Source organism: Ahaetulla prasina, chromosome 1 (genome assembly GCF_028640845.1).
Source record: "Ahaetulla prasina isolate Xishuangbanna chromosome 1, ASM2864084v1, whole genome shotgun sequence".
NCBI classification, from domain to species: Eukaryota; Metazoa; Chordata; class Lepidosauria; order Squamata; family Colubridae; genus Ahaetulla; species Ahaetulla prasina.
In genome coordinates, this window is record NC_080539.1 from 318,044,549 (window position 1) to 318,071,697 (window position 27,149).

Below are 27,149 nucleotides of genomic sequence, written 5' to 3' on the forward strand. Positions count from 1 at the left end.
GCAAAAGAAGAAGAGAATGAGGTGGCTGGATGGAGTCACTGAGGCAGTAGGCGTGAGCTTAAATGGACTCCAGAGGATGGTAGAGGACAGGAAGGCCTGGAGGAACGTTGTCCGTGGAGCCGTGATGGGTCAGACACGACTTCGCAACTAACAACAACAACAACATCCAGAAAGTTTGATTCGGATCGCAGTCTACGAAAGGCCAATTTACTTTCCTGTAGGGAGTTAAGTAAAAGTCAAAAAGGGGGAAAGAGCGAAGAGAGGGGAAAGTGCGATGAATACCGCTGGATTCAAGGTATTGCATCTCCGATTAACACGAGCGAAGCGGGAAACCTAGCAGTAATCTGAAATCAGGAGTGTTTTGCAAATAAGGATTTTTGCAAAGTGTCAGATTCTCCTGAGGTCTGGCAACGCTGCAGTTGACGTAAACGACAACAAGTCACACCCGGAATAACGCCAGGTTTCCGTGCAGCCAATCCCATCAACCTTCTCTTTCTACAGTGCGGTCGTAGCGGGCAGTAAAGACAGGTGGATCTTTCACTTAGCTCTACGCGTTGATCAGCCAAGGTGGCTGGGAGGGGCAGCTTTTCCTGCCCACGCAGCCTCAAAAGTGGATTCGGATTCTTGGAGACAAACCTGCAGAGGGCGGACATGATCAAAAAGCTTGTGAGGATGGCGATTTTGACATGAACTGGTACTGGTACTGGTACTGGTACTTGTCCCAGGCTACGCGGGCCGAAGCGACTGGAAATGCTGATCTTCTACTCTCCCAGAAAGCCCCCCTTGGGGACAGTGATGGACAGGCTGCCCGGTTGGCTGCTCTGACAGTAACATTTTGGCCTGTCCGAAGTGGGGCGCTAGGCTGTTTGGACGAGCAGCCGCAGCACGAAAAGTCAGGCGGTGGCCCCTTGACATTTCTGGTGGACAAAGTCTGAGCCAACTGCGCTTTGGCAATAGAGAGGTGCATTCCTGATCTGGTGGTCTATCATTCTGGCCTTAATACCAGAAGGACTTGGCTGTTCGAAGACGCGACACGGCAAATACCATTGTTATCGTTGTTGCTATTGTTGTGGTCCCTTTAGGACAGGAGTCTCCAACCTTGGTCCCTTTAAGACTTGTGGACTTCAACTTCCAGAGTCCCTCAGCCAGCAAAGCTCTGGGAGTTGAAGTCCACAAGTCTTAAAGGGACCAATGTTGGAGACCCCTGCTTTAGGAAATGCACAACTGTTTCTTTCTCCCGCTTCTAGCCTCTCGATTGGGTGATTGATTGACCGGCTGATTTTCTGTGCTCCTTTTTTAGGACCGCCAACTCACCAGGCAAATCGGCGCCGCCATAGAAGTTCTGCGATATTTTTTGCAGTTTGACGCTCTTCTAGACTCGGCAACTCCGGCAATAGGCCGGCGAAGCCTCCCGAAATCCGATCCCGAGCGCTGCCCCAATCCTCCTCCGCCTTCCCGATTCTTCCTTCCAGTCTCAAACTGCCCAAGGAACTGCTGATCCAGTTCTACAGAGGAATTATTGAGTCTGTCATCTGAACCTCTATAACTGTCTGGTTTGGTTCTGCAGTCCAACAAGAGAGATACAGATTTCAGAGGATAATTAGAATTGCAGAAAAAACGATTGCTACCAACCTGCCTTCCATTGAAGACCTGTATACTGCACAAGTCAAAAAGAGGGCTGTGAAAATATTTACAGATCCCTCACATCCTGGACCTAAACTGTTTCAACTCCTACCCTCAAAACGAAGCTATAGAGCACTGCACACCAGCACAACTAGACACAAGAACAGTTTTTTCCCAACACCATCACTAAACAAATAATGCTAAACAAATAATTCCCTCAACACTGTCAAACTATTTACTAAATCTGCACTACTATTAATCTTCTCATCGTTCCCATCACCCATCTCCTTCCACTTATGACTGAAACTTTGTTGCTTGTATCCTTACAATTTATATTGATATTGATTGGTTCCTGGTTGCTTATTTGTAGCCTATGACTATCATTAAGTGTTGTACCTTAGAATTCTTGATGAACGTATTTTTTCTTTTATGTACACTGGGAGTGTATGCACCAAGACAAATTCCTTGTGTGCCCAATCACACTTGGCCAATAAAATTCTGTTCTATTCTGTTCTATTCTATTCCCTCAACACTGTCAAACTATTTACTAAATCTGCACTACTATTAATCTTCTCATCGTTCCAACCACCCATCTCCTTCCTCTTATGGCTGTATAACTGTAACTTTGTTACTTGTATCCTTATGATTTATATTGATATTGTTTGTTTCCTGATTGTTTATTTGTACCCTATGACTATCATTAAGTGTTGTAATTTATGATTCTTGATGAATGTATCTTTTCTTTTATGTACACTGAGAGCATATGCACCAAGACAAATTCCTTGTGTGTCCAATCACACTTGGCCAATAAAAAATTCTATTCTATTCTATTCTATTCTACAAGGTTGTTAGGATAGGGATCAAATTGACCAATGATGTTCTGGGTGTGATTAAAAGGTTCTCAACCCAAAGAGGCTGTCAAACCATCCAACAGTATTTTTGAAACATAGTTTTTATTAGCCTCCCTCTCTTCCTAAATTTTAGCAGTGGTGTTTGTTGTTTTTAACATGTTTTCAAAAGTAATGTTAAGGTTTTTTTAAAAAAACCAAACAAATGATTGATCCTTTGTTGAAAATAAAATAACCTAACTAAGCCAATTAGTTAGGGCTGAAGGAAAGGTTTGAAGGAAAGGGAAGCAAATCTTCTGTGCTTGTCTGTGGGTTTTCCCCTTCCCCACTCTCTCCAACACAATATTCTGTATCTTTCAACCTGTCCAGCTCTCATGATTACAAATAGGCCTGTTTTCAAATGGAAATAAGACTTCCAAACTGAGTATGTGTATTGAATTAGAGTTGCTCACTAGAGCCTCTTGTTTAAGATCTATTGAGGAGAGAATGATGGCTAGAGACCTTTGGAACCAGCTCAGAGAGGTAGATTTATTTTGCAACATTTGGCCACTGCAGAATATTGCAGCAAAATAATTTTGGCAGAGAAGGCAGAGCACCAACTTATAAATAACCCCTCCATTCCCTCCCTCCTCAATTTCTAATTCCAGCTAACAGGAAATTTAAAGAGATCTGCTCCCACCCCATAAGAATCATCTCAAATGTTCAGTTAGAAGAACAAACTCCCATTTGTATATAGTATATAGTATATACTGTATATAGTAACTCACTTTCTGTTCAAATCACCTGTTTTTTAGAACGACTTTTTCTAATGCGCGGTTAGAAGATGACTGTGGATCTTCCAATTCTCAGCCAGTGTGGCTATTGTCAGAGAATTATGGGAATCCTAGAACCTCTGGGAGGCACCATGTTGGAAGAAATTGATTTATACTAAATAGGGTAACAGGTTTGGAAAGAACAAATGAGGTGAAGCTAAGGCTGAATTCAGGAATATTTCTTTAGCTATTTTGGAGGATTCAAAAACATTTCACCTGATAAGCACAAAATGTGAATCAATTAAGAAACATTAATGGAATTCTAGATTACTTCGTCCTTAGCCTGTTGGGTCCAACAGCCCAGCAAGTAAAATTCTAGGAGAGACAAGTATAAGCTCATTACTCAACTGAACTGGTTCCTTTGGATTTGGATTTTTTTTTCCCCTTTGGATTGTAGGTGTTTCATCCCTGGAGGTTTTTAAGAAAAGATGGACAGCCACCTGTCTGAAATGGTATAGGGCAGGGGTGTCAAACTCAAGGCCCAGGGGCCAGATCCAGCCAGTGGTGAAATCTGAACCGGTTTACTACTGGTTCGCTAGCTGTGCATGCAAAATGCAAAGTGCAAAGTGCGCACGTGCAGTGCATGCTAAAGGAGGCATGGGGCAAGTAGAACAGGTCACGGGGGAGGGATTATCAGCTGTGGCACACAATCTTTTTTTTTTTACTTTTAAAAACATTTTTTACAACCTATTTGGCCAAATGCATTGTAAAAAAAATGCTTTTAAAAGTAAAAAAAGGCAGCTCAGCTGGGATCATCAGAGTCTCTCTTTTTTACCTTTTAGAAGCATTTTTTTAAAAAAGTGGCAAGCGGGGAAGCAGGCAACCAGCCACTGGGTGGGCATGGGTGGGTGGGGGTTTGCTGCCGGTTGCTACCGGTTCTCCAAACCACCTGCTGCCATTGGCCGATCCAGTCCAAATCGGGAGCATTTCACCCCTGGATTCAGCCCACAAGGTGCTTAGATCTGGCCTGAGGAGCCACCCTGGAAACAGCGAAGGACTGGCCCACCGTACTTCTGCCACCAAAAATGGAGTTTGGGAGGGTGGCAGTGTTTTCACTGGCAGAGGATTGCAGGAGGTTGTGGCAGCTGAAAACGGAGCAGCTCGGAAGATCATTTTCTCTGGCAGAGGCTCAGGCCACCACCGAAAGGTCAGGCAATGATGTTTGGCTTCTGAAGGGAAGAAAGAGATCAGTTGAATTCATTGCCCTGACCTACTCCAGTTCTACATTATTTAAAAAATTCATTGAAAGCATCTGAAGCATCTTGTAATAGCTCATAAATAAAGGTTAAAAATTCCAGGTAGTGAGATACATGCAAAGGGCTGCCTTTCACAGGAGTGGAATGTATATCAGAATCTACAGTTCCCATCAATTTCTTATAAAAACACTGTTCTTTGAAATGATAACATAAAGATAAAAACACTGGGTTAGGTTTGTGATGCTGCAGAGTGATCTCTTTGGGAGAACCTGCTTTTTATGCCATTTTTTTTTCAATGACTGTTTGATATAGCCATACATTTCCATCTGGCCAGTTGATAAAAGCCTCTACAAAGACTGCTGTGTAAACAGCCAATCACCTTGCTTGGAATTTAAAGCATTCTGATCATCGCTGAGTTATGGATTTTCCTGACCATTCAGAAAGTACCAATGCATTCCCATCAAATGCTGTTTATAGTATATTCTTCAGAGGTTTATTGATTTTTGCCTTTAGGAATTAGGATCAGCTGCAATTTCTGGCAAGCGTGTAATTTCTTCTCAGTAATTCAGTTTACTCTTTTATATGAATTTTTCGTAAGAAAAAAGAACATAGAAAAGTAAAAAGAGATTAAGGATCAGGATTTTGTTTCCTATAGAAAAGAGTGAAGAAATGGAAAAATGGGGGAGAAGGGGAGAATGATCCATTATGTTCCATTCACATTGGTGAATAAATAATCCATTAAATTGTCTTCCCTTCATCCTTCCCAAAGAACCTGCATGCTTGAAATACCCCTGATGTCTAAGGCCAGAGAGGGAAAGTTGGGTTAAAGCAAACCAAGTTTTATAGAGCCTTTTTAAAAAAAGGTTTAAAAACTTTCCTGGGTAAGCCCATTTTTGTTGGGTAAGACCAGAGGGAATAAGATGTAAACAGTGCACAATTTTGTCCCCAAAGATAATTATTTTATTTTAAAAGTTAATTATTCTAAAAAAATAATGTATGACTGTAACTTTGTTGCTTGTATCCTTACAATTTATACTGATATTAATTGTTTCTTGATTGCTTAATTGTAGCCTATGACTACCATTAAGTGTTGTACCTTATGATTCTTGACGAATGTATCTTTTCTTTTATGCACACTGGGAGCATCTACACCAAGAGAAATTCCTTGTGTGTTCAACCACACTTGGCCAATAAAAAATTCTATCTTCTAACTTCTAAAAAGCTGATCTCCCGCCTTTCCGGCTTCTCCCTCACCACACCCCACGCGCTTTTTCTCCTGTGCCAGTGTCGAAAAGGCGCGGGAACCTCTTTCCTTCTCCGCTTTTCCAGATGGAAACTTCATCTTTCAAAACGGGGGAAAGAATCCGGTTCCTTTTTGGCCAGAGAAAGCCTGACGAAGAGGAAAGGCCGCGACTGGCTGGAACCGAGCGGCTTAGAAATCCGAGCAGGCCATTTTCATCCGCACTGGTGCCCGCCTTCCCTCCTCTCGGTTTCTCTCCAGTTCTCCCGCCCTTCGCACCTTGTCCAGCGTTTCGCCTCTCGGCTTCTGATTGGAGGGGGGGGAAGAATCACTGGCCGCAGTTCGGCTGCATACACGATCCCTTACCGCCCACCGCCCCGCCCACCGCATATTGATGAGACCTTCTCTCAGAGCCCTTCCTGTTGAATGTGGAAGGAGGGGGCGGGTTGGACAGACAGGGAGGATCTCCTCTGCTCCACATGATGATCCTTTCCAACGCAGAGTGATGACCAAGCAGGGCGGTAGCTCCTGTCCATCAGATGACACAATATTTCCCCGTCTATTAATTTGATGGCTTTTAACACGCCTGCCCAGAATAAATCTGTATTTAAGATTTTCAAGAGGTGCCTGTGTTTAGTTTATCCGTGGATAGCTGCCTAATCAGAGTCTTTGTGTATTCAGATACACATTCAGGATCGTTCTGGGTTTGGACCTAATCACACGAGCCACTGTTTAGATCAAGGAAGATCTAAAATGAGCCACTTATATATGGGAGCATCCCTATAGCTATCAATGGAAGTTCCACTGTGGAAATGAACCGCGAGTGACCTTGAGTGACCTTCGCAGCCTGTGCAATGCACTTATAAATCCAACTGCGTGTATCTTCTCACAAAGGGTCTTATTGTGTTTGATTGAATTTGTTCCTAGATGGCCATGCATCAATTAATACTCAGATCATATTTTCTTATTGACATCATCCAAACATGGGGGCATTTAGCATGTTTAAGACTGCACTGTTAACCTACCTGACCCAAAACCATTTTAATCTATTTTATTTATTTGGACTATGAACTGTATTGTTGTATTGGTTGCATTTTACTTCTTCAGATACAAATATATTATGTCATGGCACCTGGTGAACTAGCGAAATATTACTCAGAAATTATAATTAACTGTGCGTGCGTATTTGAATCTCGCACATATTCCCCACTGTTGTTAAAGTAAAGTAAAGATGTAAATATAAAGATGTTTCAAACATTATGGACAATGCTCCTTTTTGGATTCAATTCAACTGAATATATTTCAGAGCGACCAAATTTAAATGTTTACAGACTGAGACCTATTCTGACAGGGTTCTTTAAGCAAAATTCACTTGATTTTGATAGACTCGGACTGAAGTTCTCTTCTTCTGAAGTTTCTTGTGGAGTATGAGTTAAGAGGAAGGGAGAAGAGGTTAGGTAGGTTTGACTTTCTGTTGACCACTTTGAAATGGACTATGAGTCAGTCTAAAGTAAATGAACAGTTTAATTCTGGTCCTTTATTTATTTGTTTAATCATACTTACCCTTAATTGGATGTACAGTACTTTTTTTTTAAAAAAATCTAATTTTGTTAGCAGGATCAGGACTATCTTGTAAGCATTAGTAGAAATTGTGATATTTATAACCCATTAAGAAGCTTTCTTCTAACTTTAGAGAGTTGGAAAAGAAAATGAAGAGTGAATGTGTATATGAATTCCATCTAATAATCTAGTATTAATTTATAAACTGAGGAGAATGCTCAGAGAGTGAATGACAGAATTTTAAATAAAATTATGATACAACATACACCACAATAAAAATGAAATTCTTCTAATGGCTGTGATCTACCATCTTTTTACATGAACCAATTTATTTCAAATTTTTAGAATTTGGAACACATTAAGCTGTTTACTTTAATTCTGGAAAACTAAGGAAATAGAATCCCAGAGCTATTTGCTCCCTATGTTTCTGAATTAACTTAGACTTCCTGATTATAACAAAGTATACATTTAAGGAATGATCAACTATAGTAAAGTCTGCAGGAGTTCGATGTGTTCCCTTTATACTTAAATTGTTATTTAACTTATAGAATATTTTGAATGCTAATACACTGGGACTATATACAAGTGTGCGCAGGCCTCCACACAACAAAACGCAGAGAAATATGTCAGACACACTCACGAATGTGTAAGAGCCATAGTTATGTATTTTGGGGTGTTCAAACTAATTTTTCTTGTTTCGTTTATCACAATTCATGATATATTATAGAAATACAAGTGAACTGTGGATGAATAGATGAACTGTTTTTGATTCCAAGAATGACAACTTAATTTTCTGCCACCGAGTTCTTTTTCGTGAGAGAGTTCTTTTTGAAACACACACACACACACACATACACACACTTTGAAGTCCCCCCCTTGTTAAATAAGAAGAGGGAGAGATTCTCCTATATTTCTCAATACTTAAAAAGGTAAAGGTTCCCCTCGCACATATGTCCTAGTCGTTCCCGACTTTAGGGGGCGGTGCTCATCTCCGTTTCAAAGACGAAAAGCCAGCGCTGTCTGAAGACGTCTAGCCTAGCCGGCATGACTAAAGGGATGGAATGCTGTTGCCTTCCCACCAAAGGTGGTCCCTATTTTTCTACTTGCATTTTTTTACGGGCTTTCGAACTGCTAGGTTGGCCGAAGCTGGGACAAGTAACGGGAGCTCACCCCTTTCCGAGACAAGCTCAGCATCTTACCCACTAAGCCACCGCAGCCCTTTCTCAATACTTAGATGATAAATTAAGACGTTTGGGATCAGAACTTCTTGTGCCCGGATAGTTTTCAACAGGAACCCTGAAAGAAGCAGAGTTTACCATCTGCGGCTCCGACCCAAAAAAGCATTTCGAAGGGAGGGTCTTTAGAAGCAGCGGAGGAGCAAGAGATCAAGAGAGAAGCCTTCCTCTCTCTTTCAAATGTGTGGCCCTAGGGAAGTCCTCTAGGACAGGGGTCTCCAACCTTGGCAACTTTAAGCCTGAAGGAGTTCAACTCCCAGAATTCGCCAGCCAGCTTTGCTGGGAGTTGAAGTCCTCCAGGCTTAAAGTTGCCAAGGTTGGAGACCCCTGCTCTAGGAGTTCAGTGAAATTCACTCCCAGCAAGTAAGAAATGTGAGTATCAAACTGACCCAGAAGAACTTCCGGTGCTGGGTCCCGAGGAAAGGATTCCGGAAGAAGGCAGGGCGACGTCTTCCATAAGAGGGCTAATCAAAACTACGGGGATAATAAATCCAGAATCTCTAAAAGGTCCCCTTCCTGCCTGAACCTTATCTTTTACTATAGCTTTGCAGAAGTTGAATTCTGACTGAGGGGGTGGGGGGGACACATCTAGCGTAATCGTGGACGGTTTGTCCCTCAGGAGGCCCGCCCGCATCTCCCAATTTTTTAACCATCCACGTTTTCAGAGAAGAAACTACAACATGTACATATCCGGGGATTTCAGCTGGGCCCCAAGGCGGCGTTTTGACCCATAGTGTAGGCGGGTGAATTCAGAGCTGACGAGACAGCGAACGCTTCTTGGAGCACCCTTGTTCTAAACTCTTGGCCACAGCGGAGCGCGGGTAGGACAAGTGGGCGCCAGCAGGAACGAGACTCATAAGGCTCACCTGGCAAGTTTAAACAAGACGTGAACTTTGAAATAATATCGCCAATGGGCCCGGCCACTTCAGTGTCTACTCTGACCTCTTAGACTCCCGCCCATACCAGTTTCTCAGCCTTGCTCCGTTTGCTCCATAGCCATCGCTTTGGCTGTCGTTTCCCACGACAGTTCCACAAACATGTACGCCTTTCCACGACTTCATCGCTGTAAAATTGTGGCCCGGAGAACAGGACTTAATGCCTCTTAAGTAGGTTTCCTTAGAAAAGGCTCGGAAAGATCCCTCTCGATCACATTATGAAAGAGAAAGGGGAAAAAGTTTCTTTCGAGATCCGAACAGAGAGGGAGTGGGGGAGAGAAAGCTATAGAGAAGCCGAGAGACTGAAGGTGCTGAGCAAGTGAATCATGTAAAATAAAGTAGCTGAAGTACAGGAAAGGCGAGGGAAGATCTCTTCAACATGCACCACCGGCTAACGCAAAAAGAAAAGGAATTCACAGGAGTCCATAGAAGCAGGCTGCTGGGACATTACACCACTGATTGCTAAGGGAAAGGGCCTGTCGACCCACGAGAATCTCGCTGGTGGAAAAAAGTCAAGCAAAACTTCCAGGAGAGGGGCGTGCGGGCTCCTCTTAGAGAACCCCGTTCTGCGTGGCTCTTTCTGTTAAGGAAAGCCAACGTCCCTTCCTTCCTATTCAGAGTACAGAGTACAGGTGTCAGGGCAGTCACAAAACACCCCAGCGGCCACACGGACTGGAAAACGGTTCAACCCATCCGCTCCTTGAGAAAGGGCTCCACCAAAGCAAAGCGAAGGCAAAACTTTTTTCAACTAGAAAAAGCTGGGGCTGAACTTCGCATTCTGAACTTTTAAGCACTGGTTTGTGACGGACTTTGTATCTTTGGGCTGCTGTCTTGAAAGCAAACTGGGTCTTGGAAAGCCAGGTCCTGGGCAGCTTTTCTCGAGAAAGTACGACAGGGTTGGGAGCCCCGCAGGAGAGCCTCCGGATCAGCCGCCTGCTATCTTTGATCCTCGGGGTTTGAAAGGATGGAAAACGCGGTCAAAAATTGCCGACCTTACCTGAGCTCGCCCGGGCCTGGGCCGGGAGGCATTTCACGTTAATCGCCAACTTGATTAAGACAAGGAGTAAGTCTACTTTTCGGAACCATTCTGAGAGCGCAAATTACAGTATTATATAGGGCTGCTTCACTCCCCATCCTCCCAGACCACGGAGGACCAACAGGAAAGATGAAAGAAACGCTGCCATCTTTACTCCAACTAGTACCTTTAAGGCTGGGCCGTCCTCGATTCCTTCCATGTCGGCGTCCGATATTTAAACAAGCGCCAAGCCTCAGCCAGGCCCTGGTAGCCGCTACCCGGCCGATGGCGCGTCCTTCCTGAGCGACCGCTGTTTCCACAGACACGGAAACTTGGGGGGGGGGGGGGGCTAGCTTTTTTTTCCTCCCGCCGAAACACTTTCGCTTATCTTTTTTTTTTTTTTAAGAGACCGTTTAAGAGTCGCCAAAAGCGTTCTTACCAATAGTCAGGAAAATAACAAAAAGGGGCTTTGAATGCGGAACATCAGATGTGACGAATGTCTGGGTAGCTGTGGCTTGTCCCTTTCCACCCACACTTTATAGCAATATTGGAAGGTGGCCTGTGTATAGAATACGTAGATATTCATCATGCGATGCCCTTTAGGATGAGGAACGCCATGCAAGAGGATATGACATAGAGAGGTAAAGAAATGAAAGCATGGGATGTTTCTCTTTTTTTAAAGGAAAGGAAATGTAACTCTAGTATTTACCAAAACCATTCGCTACTCCTTTCCCTGTTTCGCTGTCCCTGCCGATCATTCTTGCTTCGCATATCATCTCACCTATTATTTCCTATTCTTTAAACTTGTTACTTTGAATGAATGTTGAGAAAAGAACAGATACGAGTCCTGGAAGGAAATGGGCACCACCTGTATGTATGTATGTATTGAAAACAATTCTGTTAAGTGGCATGAATGGATGGGTGGGATGAAATAAGACAAAACAGGGTGGAAAAAACTTGAGATATTCGGAGACCTTGATTAAGAATATATGATTGCTAAGTATTTGTTTTGAGGGGTGGGGATCTGTTTCAGATTCATGGTTTTGGTTTTGGTTGCTATGTATACATGTACATAGCAAAAGAATGAATAAATATCTAAAATGCGGTTTACTCCGTTTTATTTTTGAATCATAAAACTGAGAGTACTACAATATAGATAACAAGAATATTAATAGACCCGGAATATGGGACCTGCCAATTTTTTTTAGTAATGTTAACATTTAGTAATGTTAATTTTAGTAATGTTGATCCTGGACACGGAAGGAAAAGAAAGGGAAAGGAAGCAAGTAGAATGCCTGCAGAAGGCAAAGTGTGATGAAGATCACATACTATCCACTCCTTTTCTGCTGCCACTTGCAGGCTTCAAAATTTCTCCACCCGTTTTCCCAACTTCACTAAACGTTTATCTGCTTGTTCTGGGGTTTGGTTTGGTTTGCTTGTTTTCTTGCTTTTTATGTGCAATTTGTGATCATTAATTCTGTTTCTATGCCGTTTGAAGCATTAATTTTGAGATCCAATCTCTTGGTTGCATTCTACAATCTGTCCGAACATCCATTGAAATTATTAGAATTCTTAGCCAAAAGGGATACCGTCAGATACAAAATATATGTATATTCATGTTTCTGTTTACATGTTTCATTCCTTATATATTTAACCATCAATGTGTTAAATAATAAATAAGTTACCATACATTATTCTTTTACTCCCTGTTCAATGTTGAACCATTCACTAAGCATTTAGTCTATTCTCATACAAGCTTTCCTTCCAGCAACCAACCTTTGCACTTGTGAAAAAAATCCTGAAATTCAAGTCTATTCATTGTCAAATGCTCTCTCTAAATCAATTATTTAAAAAATAACTATTTTATATAAAACTTATTTTTCGCAGCTGTCTTCATCCTATGGATTCCTATGTTCATTTGCACCCACAACAATGTAGAGACCTTTCAGTTCACAAGTTACTACATTTTAGTCTTGTTTTTCCTAGTTCAATGCGCATCTTCATTTCCCTACATGCATTCATTCACTCTACTGTGCAAGAACAGACCATCTATTGCTTCCTTTACATTTCTTCTACTGTAGCTTCACAGACATTCAGCCTATTTTTCTTTTCTTTCTTTCTTTCTTTCTTTCTTTCTTTTTCTTTTTCTTTCTTTCTTTCATTCATTCATTCATGCTCTTTACATTTAGTCCTCTTGCTTTGCATGTTTCAATCTTTCATGGTCACAGAAAAATGGGCACCCAAATATTGATCTCTATTGCTAAAATGGTTTTGATCAATCTAGCATCCTACGATGCTTCCCCCCCCCCATAAAGTAGGAATTGCATAGGCTAGCTAGGTCATCATATTTGGTCATATCCATGTCACATGCTTCACTCCCTGTTAACAGTAAAACAGTACCAGTTTGGGCACATTTTTGGTCAGTTTGGCACAGTTGCAATCAAAGTCCAGGTTTACCTCAAGCATGCTCGTTATTCCATGCAGATTAGAATCTATCATCCAGAGGCAGACTTGCAAACCAACATACTGTGGCCCACATCCCTCCAACTCAAAAGAACATGTAACATGTATTGACATGGTCAACTTGCTTGTTAATTTCAGAGAAACATATATTTACAGGACTCTAATAAATAAATATCCACCTTTCATTAGCTTTTCAGATCTTACTGCTTTGAAACCTCTGAGATATACACACATATACACACATATTCTGCATATAATATATACATGCATTATGTGTGTCTCTGTGTTTAAGTTGTAGAATTTTCATTAAAACTGAAGTATGGAATCCCTTCCATCATTTCTTGATTTTAATCACTTTTCTTTGCTCTAAACCCTTTTTTTTTATTCAGGAAAGAATTACATTAGGTTATGCTTAGATTTGCAGATTTCCATCTGTGTCAAAGTTAACATGCAAACAATACTTTTTTAAAAGCAAAATGAAATTTATTTTGGCTGAGGCAGTACAGAAATAAGAATGAACGAGAACTTGCTTGAATATTCTACAGGTCTCTGGAAAGAAATTTCAGTAGGACATATTTTTGTCCTAAAAAAAGAAAGAAAGAAAAGAAAAGAAAAGAAAAGAAAGAAAGAAAGAAAGAAAGAAAGAAAGAAAGAAAGAAAGAAAGAAAAAGAAAGCTTGATGTGCCTCAATCAGCCAAAGCTTGATCCTGAAAGGAAAGTTATAAAGCAATAATATAATTTCTTCTTTTAAAAAGGGAAGGAACTGTAGAACAGTTTTGTTTGCATTTCTTCTGACTGATAGGTAAATAACCTTTGAATTGTGTTTGCTTGGACTCTAGAGGACTATCAAGAGATGAATTCACCTTTCGGTGGAACAAGCAAATAGACTTTAATCTAAGCCGACCCCAGACAAAGTGGAAGCCAGTTTATTTAATCGAAACTAAATCTAGTTGCAGAAAGATAAGACGGTGTACACAATCATCCATTACATCCATTAGTCCCCACCTCCCGATATGTGTTTTATGAATTTGACCAGAAATATCAGACCATTCATTTCCCCAAAGGTTTCCCCTTTTTTCCTCTTTAAAAAGTAAATATAACAGTTCTGTGGAACAGAGCTTGGCTTCAGGAAGCCTTTTTGTTACACTTAACTAGAAAGCAGGAGATCGAGAACCCTGTCCAAGTTTAAGGCAACATTAATGTGCAGGGAGGAGGCAAGAGGAAACACAATACAATTTAGGAATGTGCCATGGTTGAATATATTGGGGTGAGGGGTGGGCGAATCTATAAACCGGGTATATTTTTCAACAGTTAAAGACAGGTTGATCTATTATCCTCTCTCCCACACCTTGATGTTTCCATTCCCAAGATACGGAGCTATTTAATGGGCTATTACTCACCCCACCCGCCCACCCCACTGCTGATACTCCTTTGCCAAGCCTTGAATGCATGCAGATTTTTCATTAAAAAAAGAGAAGCTCACCAGAAAAAAATAATAATAAAAGGAACCACATTAGGATTTCAAATGACAGCTCTGAGTACTCCATTTTGGGCTCTGAAGATGCTAATTTTAGCACAGAGCTGTAAAAGACTGAGAAAAAAATAGATCTCGCAAGAGGGGGAGAAGGGAACAGCTGGAAATGTTTCTCCTGAGCTTGACCAAACTCACTTTCTCTTTCTTTCTTTCTTTCTTTCTTTCTTTCTTTCTTTCTTTCTTTCTTTCTTTCTTTCTTTCTTTCTTCCTTCCTTCCTTCCTTCTTTCCTTCTTTTTATTCTTTCTTCCTTTCGCTCTTTCTTTCATGGTTCTTTCTTTCTTTTGCTCTTTTTTCATGCTTTCTGTCTCTAGACCAGAGGGATACTTAGAATATTACGTTCTGCTGACACATGTAGCGCCTGCAGACCCGAATCATTTTTTTCCTTTCCTTTAAAGCCGAAGGTTCCCCTCTTTTTATCCCTACATTCCCAGCTATCAGCCGAGAAGCTTTCTTCGCCAACTGTGCAGCTCTAGCCGCCACTGAGCCGGAAGGCTATCTCCCACCAGCCTCCCGCGTTGGCCTTTGGCAAATTGCAAATCCCTAGTCTGGATTTCCAAACACTGATTCTTACATTGACAGAGAGAGGAAGGTCATTTAGAAAGAAAACCCCGAAGAAAAGGTTTCGGGGCAAACCCAGCCTCCAGTCCAAGAAGGTCTCCGCTTCTTCTCCTCTCGATAAGGTTGAAAACACCATCCAACCGGCGGTGCGCTAACATTACATTCCTATTGCCCCGAAGGAGACTAGGCGTTGTCATCACTTGCGAGGAAATGCCTTGCGTTCCCTTCTATCAGCCTTGAACAAGCAAGGTAAACTAGCCTAAAGTCCAGAAAGTCCTGCTCAACACGTTTTCAGATCGTTTCTGAGACCTGCTCTGCCTCTAAAGCCAACCAAGGAGAGATCGATCCCCCCCCCCTCACCAAGATTTGGGAAGCTATACCTGGTCCACACACATCCTCCTCCTCAACGCGTACCAGCGTCAGGCGGGGAGGGGGAAGAGTTGCGCGTCAGTCGCGGTCCCTACAAACTCTGCGGATTGTCTCCCGTGTTGCGGTTAAGTCAAACTACACGAAACGCTTCGTGCACAATAAACTATGTTTTATTTTGATTATAATAAGATGTTTTAAAATACTCATACTTCCCTTAAAGTACAATTACATAAGAAACCTTTGTAGAAATGATGGGGGTGTTCCTTTTTTGTTTTTTTGACAAGTTAATAAAAGCGGACTTTTAAAAAAAGATTCTAACGTTCTCCCCTTACCTGTTAGTACGTCCCTTATTAGCTTTCCCACCCTGAGCATCAACAGTATTTTAAATGCTCCTTTTTGGGATTTCAATTAGTAGGTCGGCAAATATTGGCTTTCGACTATGAATGACGCCACTTGGATTCCCTTGTCTGCTTGTCTTCTCATTATCTTGGACTCCCTTCTCCCGCGGCAGAGTTAATCGGGAATGAATGAACCAACGATGTAGCTTTGCTTTTTACTTTTCCTGAAACAGGGACCTGCTCGTATATCCCGTTGAAATGGCCGCGACATTTCCCCCGGGAAATTCAGTGGGCCTTTGGGGGAATTTTTCTGGCGGGACTCCAGACTCCCTTCTGCATTATATATTTTTCTTTTTAACAAAGCAGTAAAAATACAAAGGCAATAAGGAATGTCGGTGATAATTATAATTTATTAGACGCTTCTTAGGAAATATATTTAAAGCCAAATATATCTACATAAGTAGCAAAGAAGGAAAGGACAGAGAGTGAAGAAGGGAGGAAGGGAGGGAGGGAGGAAGGAAGAAAGGACGGATGGATGGATGGAAGGAAGGAAGGAAGGAAGGAAGGAAGGAAGGAAGGAAGGAAGGAAGGAAGGAAGGAAGGAAGGAAGGAAGGAAGGAGCATCAAGAAAGACTAAACTGCCCCAAATGTCAAGGTTCTGTGGAGATCCATTTTTAAAAGTGGCTTTCCCCAGTAAAATTAAAAAGAAAAACAAAAAGCTTTGTTTGATAGATCCTCGCTCCACATATATTTTAAAAATCAACAAAATATTCAGGTTGCTAAAAACTATGGGTTTTAGTCCAAGGTTTGTGATGGACCATATAAGCTACGAGTTCGTGAGCTGATTGATGTTAAGGCGCCAAAGTGTCGCTGCGTTTCCTTCCCTTCCCCGAGTCGGGGACTTCGTCTCTATACAGAGGTGCCGATATTAACTTTCCGGAAGTAGAAGAGAAAAACCCACCCCTCGCCCCAATGTTTGTGTATGTACATACAAGCGTCCAATGGAGTTTCCGCGTCAGCCGAAGAGGGTACACGGTCCCGAATGGCTTCCAAGGCCCTCAACTTCTCCGGACGACATTCGTCGGCAGCCACTGCGAAAGCAGTCTCTCTCTTTTTTTTTTTTTTTGCTCCGACTGAGGCCAAAGCCAACGGCCCCATCCTCTCCTCTCTTTTCCTCTCCGAAACAAACAAACAAAAAAGGGAAAAGTCAGGGGAGGGGTCTTGTGGGAGGCAGGGGGCAGGTCAGCTCGTTCGGGGAGAAAGGGGTAGCGGGCGCCGGCCGAAGGCGGGCCGGCCGGTCCTTTTCACCAGGTCCTGCCATAAAGCAAGGTGGAGCAGGACATGGCTGTCCCGTAGTCCGAGGTGGAGGAGTTCAGGTGCGACAAGGCGGACACCTGGCTCTGCAGGGCGGAGGGGCTGCTGCCCGCATGCTGGCCTAGGTCTGGCGATTGCCCGGCGCTACTGGCCTGGTGGCTCGGATGTTGTCCCAGGCTGGCCCCGTTGGAGGCCACGGTGATGGCGGTGGCCGCCGCCTGCTGTTGCTGGTGATGGCCCTGCAGCGCAGTGGAGGGTGCGTTGGAGCCCGCTTGGCACGGCTTGCCGTCTTTGACCAGGACCGGCACGGCCACTCGGCGGGGTGACTGCTGTTGCTGCTGCTGCTGGCAAGAGGCGCCCTCCTGCTGCTGCATCTGCTGCTGGGCCGCCTTGTCCTTGGCCTGGCGCTTCATCTTGTAGCGGTGGTTCTGGAACCATATCTTGACCTGGGTGGGCGTCAGGTGGATCATGCTGGCCAGGTGCTCCCGCTCGGGCGCCGACAAGTACTTCTGCTGCTTGAAGCGCCTCTCCAGCTCATACACTTGGGCCTGCGAGAAGAGGACGCGGCGTTTCCGCCGAGGTGCGCTCTGCAGCGGAGCCATGCTCTTGCTCACGTCGCTCAGCGAGCCTAGGCCCCCCATGCCGCCCATGTTCATGCCAGACGAAGGGCCCATGAAGCGGGATACTGCAATCGAGAAGAGCCGGACAGGCAGAGTTAGTCGCCCGCTGGCCAGGCCGGCTCAAAGATTTTTCACTTCCGAATCCAGGAAACCCAACGCCTCCCCTCTTCCCGCATCCCCCCCCCCAGAAAATGAACCACGCTGACCACGGGTGGCCAGATATTTTCTTCCTTTAAAAAGCCTAAGCACAAATAACAAACCAAACAAGACCGCCCACGAGTTACTTAATAACCTGCAGAAATCGGGTTCTGATATAATATGGGAGCTTTCCCGTGAAGTTTAAATCAGATCACCCAAATATGCCCAGGCCCTAAGCATCGCCACTGAAAACCCTGCGAGAGGAAGATCTGGAGAGAAGGAGAAGCCCTATTAAGAAAAGGAGGGAGGCTTTGCTGATGTAGAAAACATTCAACTATTCTGTCATTATTAGTTTCTTTCGCGGACGCATTGCCTCCGAGAAACCCGGTTCAGAATCGTAAACGGTATATGCTGAGTTATCAATAGAGCTTATTCCTCCCCGTCTCCTCATTTACAAAGTTATGCGTTATTGCCCTTATTGACTCTGTCGGCGTTGTTCCGAAGTTGAGATAATATTCCCACTGTAGACAAAGGCTTGGAGGCCCAATGTAGTCTGGAGGATTCGTGTATTCTGCACTACCCAAACGCATTATCTTAACTCCTCCACAACCCTGAATTTAATTTCCCCGCTCATCCTGGATATTCGCGGGAGGCACCGCCGATTTCCCTCGGTTTTTCCGCCGATTTCTTCCAATTACAGCTGTCGCCTGCGAATGCGCGAACCTCTCTCCTTCTCCCCGCTCCGATTGCAATTAATCCTTGCAACCAAGTCTATCCATCCATCCATCCATCCCCCGCGGCAGCAGAAGCCGCTACGGCCTTCAAAGTCTGAAAGCGCCTTAAATGAGGCGGCCCAAGAGCAGAGAAGAGGGGATGGTGTGCCGAAGGAGGGGAGGCAACCCGGGCCGATTTTAGGAAAGTGGACCCGATCTCCCGAACCCCACTTTGCCGATCGCCGCTCTGACCGCTACCCCACACCTGTTCCACCTGTCTAGGGCCGCGCCACGATCACTCCCTAAAGCGGGGATAGGGTTTTGGGGATGGAAGCCGCGAGCACTTACTTGTAGAGAAGCGGGGATCCGGGTTGGCTCCGTACCATCCGGTGGCGGAAGCGCTGTTCCTCATGGTGTCCTGGTAAGGCGGGAGGTCGCCCATGTTGCCATTGCAATAGCCGCCCATGGCGGTGTGGGACAGCTGTGGGACCCCGGCGGCTGCCATGTGGTAAGCGGCGGTGACCGTCCCGTTATGGCCCATGGGGTGCTGCTGCATGGTCGGCTGCGCCACCTGGGATTGCCTGTACGCTGCCAGAGGAGCCCCCAAGTTACTCCCCTCCATGGCCACTTTCTTGTAGCTTTCCTCCAAAGGGCTCAAGATGTCAGACACTGAGAAAGGAGTCGTATGCTTTGGGCTCATCGACATGATTCGGCGGCTGGGGGGAGAGGAGGGGAAAAGAAGGGAAAGGGGAGGCAAAACTCTCTCACTCACTCTCACTCTCTCTCCTTTTCTTTTGCTTTTTTTTTTTTGCCAAATATTCTGCTGGGTTGCTTCCACGCCGATCTTGTTGGATGAACACGTAACCGAGTGGACCAAGTCCGCCTTAATTGGATGGAGTGGAGGCTCAGAGCTGCCTTTCGTTTGTTTTAGCCAGACGCCAGGTTTTAGGCTGCCACCAGAGGCGGGGCATAGGCTCTAAAGCAACAAGACAATAGATCCCCGCATCTTGCCCAAGATAATTAGCGTGCATGCTGATGACAAGGTAAACACCTTTAAGTTTTTTTTACTTCTCAGGATTTGCTCTTCGTTTTCTGTACTTTTTAAGAAACAGGTTAGTCTTTTCACACACACACAATAAATAAAATTATGCCTCCCCCCTCCCCCAAACAGAACCGATTTTGTTCATTTATTTATTTCCGGGAGGAGGGGAGGGGGAATCTAACCCTTAGACTATCCCCAAGAAGGGTATAAAAAAATCCTAAGGGTTTAATGGAGGAGGGGGTTCAATTCATCTTTCCTTGTTTGCTTTCCCCCACCCCACCCCACCCCACCCCACCCCACCCCAAGCACTCCGCCCGTGGATAAGTCTGGAAAGCAAACCAGTTCCGATACCAACCTCTCCCTCTACCCACACACCCCGCGCGCCACTGCGACCCCCCCCCCTCCACGCGCTTCCGCCCTACCAGTCCTCTTCCTCCTCCTCCTCCTCCTCCCTCCGTCTGAACGAGGAAGGTCAGGACTGAAGAACTGGATCGAGCCTCCAACCCCCTCGCCCCCGCCCTCGCCCCCACCCCCGCCTCCCGTTAGAAAGCCCGGACAGAGCGAAAAGAACAGTTCCCGATCAGACGGTGCCAAGTTGGTCGCAAGGCGGTCCCGGGCCAGACCTTGGACGGCTCCTCTCGGGAGAGGCGCTGGCTTTCCTAGAGCAAACTACTTGTGCCTTCTCAGGGCTGCTTAGGAGGCGTCAGCTGCCGCCGAGCCTCTAGGAAGCTTATCCGTCCGACCCTCGCCGCGCATTCGTTTCCCCCGCCCGCCAGCCACTCCGCGCTTTGCCAAATATATGTTCTCTCTCCAGACATGCAATCACCTGATCCTAACGCCGCGCGTGTAACTCTCAAACGGGAGGAAGCTGGAAGTTTGGAGAAAAAAACGTGTCAAGCAATTGTAAAAGGACGAAGGGGCTGCTGGAAAACACGCTGAGGCTAAGGGGCCGTTTGTTATTTTCCAATCGGCGCTGTGTCACGCACTCCTTCGGGCCACGTCTAAAGCTTACAAGCGGCGTTTTGCCACACTTATGAATCAGAGACGCCAAGCCTGGCAAAGACCCTTAGGTCACCATCACCACCCCTACTCCGCCAGGGCAGAATAATGTCCTTATTTCCTAAGATTTCGCTAAGACGAACTGCGGCTACCTCGGTGTCTAGTCAAACCGGGAGTCCAAGGTGGCGGCGCTGTGGCGGAGGTCTTAATCCAGCCCCGATCCACCAGCCGGTCAACATGCCCTCTTCGGGGGCAGGACTTAGAGCAGAATCCTGGTCTCGTTGGAGGCCTCGGAGACTCCTCTCCCCCGCCCTCCTCGCGAGCGGGGCAGGCGCGGGTTGGGCTGGGCCCTTATTCATGCCTGGAAGCAACCAAGGCGGCTTGGTTGCCTCGTGTTATCCGCCGCCGCCAGCCGCCGCGCCTCCTTATTCCAAAGCTATTTTTCCATGTGCGCGTTTCGTATTCTTCTCCCCGGGAAACGGAGTGGGTGGGAAAAGGGAAAGGTGGCGGAGGTGGGGGGGAGGGAGACAGATTTTCTGCATCCTTGCCTGGCACGTCAGTGGTACCTAATTTAATAAAGCAATTCTCTAAAACGGGGGGAAAGGCAGCTAAGGGGCAGTTAACCCGATGATTTTCAAGCTTCCACCGTTTAGTAATTGCCGCTGGTAAATCTGTTGGTATGTAAGACGGGCTCTGGCTTTTCAACATCATTAAGCAAGCCGGCCTATAAATAAAAATTAAGTAAATAAATGCAAAAGTGCACTTTTGCTGCTACCCGGGAATAACCGAACACCTCTATTTAAAGTGGCTTTGCGTAAATGGCCGGTCGCTTTGTCGCCGACTCCACATCGGCTCATAAAGATCGCTTTGCTCCAATTGAGAGACCCTCGTTGAGGAGGCAAGGAAACGCTCAGGAGCAAAGTCGATGCCCGCCTGTGTGTTTCGCCTCCTTCAAGTAGAAACCGGCGCCTTGATTAGGCTTTAGGGCTCGGCAAGAGGTGAGCTATGGCACGCCAATGTAATTGCAGCAACTTTGGAGGCAGAACGTCAGTTTTCCCCTTGAACACCCCTCGCGCAGCTTCCGGACAGCCGCTGGAAACGAGTGCCATCAAATCAATGGGAGTGACTTCCGAAGTCGAGGCGCGCCCGAGGCTGCTGGGTTAGTGTTAGGAGAACTTCTGGGCACTTGTGGAGAAAGAAGTTTCGCTTAGGGGACGGCATGCAAGTAACATGGGGTCCCAACTAGGTTCCGTGAACGGTGAGCTCCCCCCCATTTTTTTAAAGCGGGGCTTCCCTCCCTGGAAGTTGCTTTCTCTCGGGCTGCAGCCGACTTCAGAGCCGCGAATGAAGCGTTGTGTCTGTCGCGCTATAGAGTTTTTGTTTCCTTGCGAAGAAACTTTAAAACTTACTTCTGATCTTACCGGAATCCAAAGATCTCCGTTGTAAAGCCCGATGCTTGGGCGTCGGTGGCGGTATATTTTTTTTTTGGGTATATTATTTTGTAATTATTTGTAAGAGCTCGGAATCGAATGGTCTAAAACAATTTAGTCACCTAAGAAATTAAGAAGTTTGTTTTCCTTTTAGTTATTTCACAGGCTGACCATTGCAGAACTGTTTCATCAAAGCAAATAAAAATTTAAAATCCCCCCCCAACAAAAACCAATAGGAAGATAATAGAATTGTGTGCCACTATTATTGGGGATGGATCAGATCTATATTATGTGGAAAAATCCGAACAGACATAGAAAAGTTGCTTATATTAATTGCATATTTAGCCTCTTTAATACCTACTGATATACAGAGACTATACAAGGATATTTTATGTATCTCGATATAAATAAAAAGCACATTTATTTTCTACAATCGTTATTTTATTTGTTAAGAACACAAACTTATCTTAAAGTATAATAATTGCACAATCAAAATACACTAAAATGTTAATCATTGCTCTAATAATATTCTAATAGGTTGTCAAAATAATAATATTTAGCAGTAGATATATGCATATATTAGTTTGCAGTGGGCTGCTGTATTGTATTGTTTATATGTAGAAAAGGAAAAAAGAAAGAAAAAATCACACTTTTTAATCATACCCAGTTTCCCCCCAAACAGGGGTTCTCAATTTATGCCTTATTATAAGAAGAAAGTATTTCCAAATTTTTCAAAACTTCCTTCTTTCCTCTCTGCATTTTCTTTGGAGTATTGATTAGACTGGAAATTTTCTCCTAGAATATGTTCCTTCAGTGTGTGTGTTATTAATACGTTTTTATGAAATTGGACCCAGTTCTACTCTTTCATTTCGATACATTTTGGAATGTATTTATTTTGACTAAAATGATCAAACTACAGCCATTGATCCTCCAAAATCTAGCAGTCACAGAGCCAATCAAATATACAGCAGTGGCGGGACAGAATTAATTTATATGTAAAATCACATCTAAAGAGATGAGTTTGATCCTAATCAAATAAGCTGATCTCCAAATCAAGTCAAGGCAAAGTGTTTGAATTTCATTTGGTAGACAGGTTCATATTTTCAATTAGTTGCAATAGTGCTTACTTGTAAGTGCTTTGATTTGAAGAGAATTTGATTTCCAGATAAGAGAGTGTAGATTTTGCAGCAAAAGCCTATTGATTTCCCTTGATGGAAAGATGCAGCAATCATTTGATCGACTCTGAAGTCGCCAGGTCACTCTAGCTTGCCTTTCTTTCGGGCCAGCCTGCCGCGGGGCTTCAGCAAAGTACATCAACTGCTCTCAGTGCGAGGACGGCGGGCGTCTCGAGTGGAATTAACTTCCACTGAAAGGAGTACGGTATGTTGCTTCTAGGAGGTGGTTTCGGGTAATAGTCAGTCTCCTTCGGCGTCCTCCTCCGGATCTTCTAATTCAGCAAGCCAGATTATGCCCTTCGGAAGGAAGAAACACACAAAGCAAGCGGGTTTTTTACAAAGTTGAAGACTGGATCTACCTTCGCAGCAGACGCCACCATCTCCTGTGAAACCCTGGGCTAACTTCAACTGCCCCGATTGTCCACAGTTGGGTTGGTGATGGTGGTGAAGAATGCGAAGAAGCTGGTTGAGAAGAAATGCAAGAGGGGAGACCCTGGTGGACTAGGGTGTGTTTGGCCTGCTTCAAAGGCTCCCACCTCCCCGACAGCCGCCCCCAGCCTCTGCCTTTGAGAACGCGTTGGATTTGCCTCCCGGGGGCCGGCTCTTCAAGAGCTCCAGGTCAAAGATGCCTAAACTCAAAGCGACTGGTGTCCCTATCCAAAGCACCCGAAGCACGCAGAAAGAAGGCAAGCGCCCACTAGGACGACAGCCGTTGCCCCGCCGGCCGCCCTTCCGAGGAGACCCCCGACGCTTTGCGAAGGGAAAGAGAAAACCTCCTCGGCGCCAGTTGGAACCAACTTCTCTGCATTTGGGGCAATTGTTTGGCAGCTGCATAAGAAAAGGAAGGAAGGAAGGAAGGAAGGAAGGAAGGAAGGAAGGAAGGAAGGAAGGAAGGAAGCTTGAACTATTTTTCCCCCCATCCCCTAAAACTTAGCGGGGAAAACCTTCACTTCTGTAGCCTTTTAGTTATACAGTACCAGGGCGTTAGAACTGTCTTGTAGTTTTCTTCAGAAGTGTTGGACAGGTCATCCTCCACCCAGCTGCGTAGGAAGGACGCCGTCCCAGATCTCGAGAGCACGCCGAAATTCGGGAAGTTTCTTTTTACAAACCAGAAGACAAGGAAGAGGCAGCTCTTTTCGTTCCCATCTCTAAGAAAAGAAGGGCGCACCCCAGCGTAAAAGTGGCACCCACATAAATTCACTCAAGATGGCGTCCTACATTAAGCACCAACTGCTGAAGTGCTTTTGCTCCAACTGCTTAATGAATATTGCCCTTAACGTTGCCGTCCCAGGGCATTTGTCCTCCCCCGCCGCCGCCCTGGTTCTCTTTGCAAGCCAATTCTGGTTGGGATTTCAAGAAGGCAACCAGCCCAGTTTAGGATCATTTTAGACCTTCGCCTTGGGTGGGCCGGAGAGGAAGGCAGAGTCTCTTTGAATCTTTAGAATTATGCACTTAGTGAGGCAGAAAAAAATCTTTCATTGAATAACATTAGCACTGACATCATAAAATACTTTCCAAAATAAGGAAACGTCCTACAAAAAGGGCAGAACCGGATCTTTCCCCCTCCAGATTGCTACTCCTATTTGCTCTGAGGTTCAGTCCTGTTCCAATCAGTCCCAAATATATTTTGCTTTAGGACAGCCTTCTCTTAGCCCCCACTTCCTCATTTTGAATGGCTCATGGGTCAATGAATGGTCCCATTTATTGACTGGCAAGAACTTTGTCTTCAATATTTGATAAGGACATATTTATATCCAGATGCTAAGTTTTGTGGGTGACTTAAGTAACTTTGAAAACAGGGGCCTTAGTTCCAAATTAGATGTCTTTAAAATGAATAAAGCGAGTTGGTAGTGTTCAGACTAGTTTTCAGACTATTGCTGCTTTGGCCAGCTAAGATCATACTAGTGACAGAAGTAATTAGCAAAAAGATGGGAGACTTATTTTTTTGTGGATGAAGTGTCACCAAATACTTTTACTAAAAAGTTATGTCCATTTTAGAATGCTGTGTTCAGACTGTAATATTCACTTTTTCCTTTCTTCCATTCCTCTTGACATTTTCTCTCTCCTTTACTTACCCGATTGAGTATTGCTTAGATTTTAGAAAGTTGACTTAATATTGATTTTAGTACTTTAATACTGATTTCAGTGCTTTTCTTAGGGTTCCAAGAGGCATTTGTTTCTTATTGTGTTTCTACCAACAGTCCTTTCCACTGAAATCAGTTGCTTCCATATATAAAAAAGTTCAGGTGGGTTTCATCACCTCCATCCTTAACTTGACTTAAATTTGCTTAATTTGATGTAGATGGAGACCAGACTCATGAGAATCTTTCCCCAATGTCCTTCACATATTATTTTAGTGCAATGAAGCAATTAAATATTTTTTAACTTTGGACGTCATGGCCTTTACCTTCTCCCTCTTTAGAAAGTAATATGCTATATTTTACTTCTTCTAAATTGTAAATCAGCAGCACTGTTTGTTGGGTTTGGGTTGTTTATGTTCATTCTCCCAAGTGAGGCTGAATTCCGATCTAACTCCTAAGTATACCATTACTTTGATATCAAAAGGGCCAGGTATCTGCCATTTTATGAGTCAGTAAAATTGTCACAAGGTTGGATCGTTCCCCTAAAATAATTATTGTTGCAGAAAAATAGTCCTTAATTCATGATGTGACACAAGAGGTGCTCCACTTCCAAACCTCTTATTAGAAAACAGTCTCACATAACTCAGTTCCCTTTCAACGTTATTTTTAATAAACCATATCATTCAATAAAAGTGAGGTTCTTCTCAGTTACTGTGGCAATATTTTCCCCGAAACAGAAAGTTTCTATGTTTCTTAGTTTTCCTTAGATAATTTTAGACAATTTAATTTCTTTATGCCTTTTTTCCTCCTTTGTAATCTTCTAGGAGAGCACATGACCAAATGTTCCTCTGTGAAGTAAATATCCCACATGTTGCTTCCGAGGGAAAAGAGCTTTCTGTTTTAAGGTAAATAGTTATGTGAATATAAATATGGAAAAATATTCAGTCATTAATCTTGCCTAAAATAATTCGGCCCACCCTGCCAAATTATCCTGAAAGGTATGTAAAATCCCACATGACACGACAGGGAATGTGGGTTTGAATTTAGGCCTTTTCTACAGTGGCTTCTGCTTCATAATACCTCTTGCTTCTGCATTTCAGAAAGTTTTTTGCAAACTTTTCTCCCTAGGCAGGCATCCATTTTAATGCTTTGCGAGGAGAAAATCTGGGCATATGATTTTTTTTAATGAGTTGTGCCATTATTGGTTATTGCTTTTGGGGTGGGGGACAGTTTCTGTTTGCTGCCTAAAGTCATTTGACTGAGCAATGTCCAAATGTTGTAAATGAGTAAATAATCCCTCTAGTCATAATATGAGACTTTCTAAACTAGGAACAGGTGTACCATCTCAGCAGATGAAAGTCATTGAAGAGAAACCTCAACTCACTGTGTTAATTGCAGAGTTCCTGTTGCAATTCAAAATCTTCTTTCCTAAATGATGGCTGCAGAAAATAAGGAAAAAAGAAAAAGGAAGGAGGAGAGGTATTTTCAAAAAGTTGATACACCTGCGTCCACAGGTATAAGAACATACACAGAAACTCTCTCTCTCACACACACACAAACACACCCCTACCTAGCTTTGTATCTACAAACTCACATGCATAAAGATATTAAAATATAGAGAAAATTATCATTCACATGCAAACTATGTAAAAACAGTATTATACTGGATGAAAATAAAGGCCAATTCAGCGCAATATTGGCCAACCAGATAGTATGGAAAATCTACAAGCAGAATAAGAGCTTCCCATTTTTGCTTCCCAGCAACTGTTACTGAGAGGCCTATTGTTTTTAATCATGTTTAGCCATTGTGACTTGTAGCTACTGATAGCCTTTGCCTAATCTCCCTTCCAAGTTATCTAATTCGAAGTCTTCATTACAGGTAATCCTTGACTTACAACAGTTCATTTAGT

General features: G+C 44.0%; 1 protein-coding gene across 1 annotated transcript; it reads right to left on the reverse strand.

Annotated features, from left to right (window-relative positions):
* Nucleotides 1–16,139: 16,139 nt before the first annotated feature.
* On the reverse strand, nt 16,140–19,479 carry NKX2-1 (NK2 homeobox 1). The gene is made up of 2 exons (XM_058167264.1): nt 18,861–19,479; nt 16,140–17,726 (listed from the first exon to the last, which is right to left on the reverse strand). Exons 1-2 carry the CDS (start codon nt 19,216–19,218, stop codon nt 17,032–17,034), a joined length of 1,053 nt encoding a protein of 350 aa, XP_058023247.1. The 5' UTR covers nt 19,219–19,479; the 3' UTR covers nt 16,140–17,031.
* Between the last annotated feature and the right edge of the window lie 7,670 nt (nt 19,480–27,149).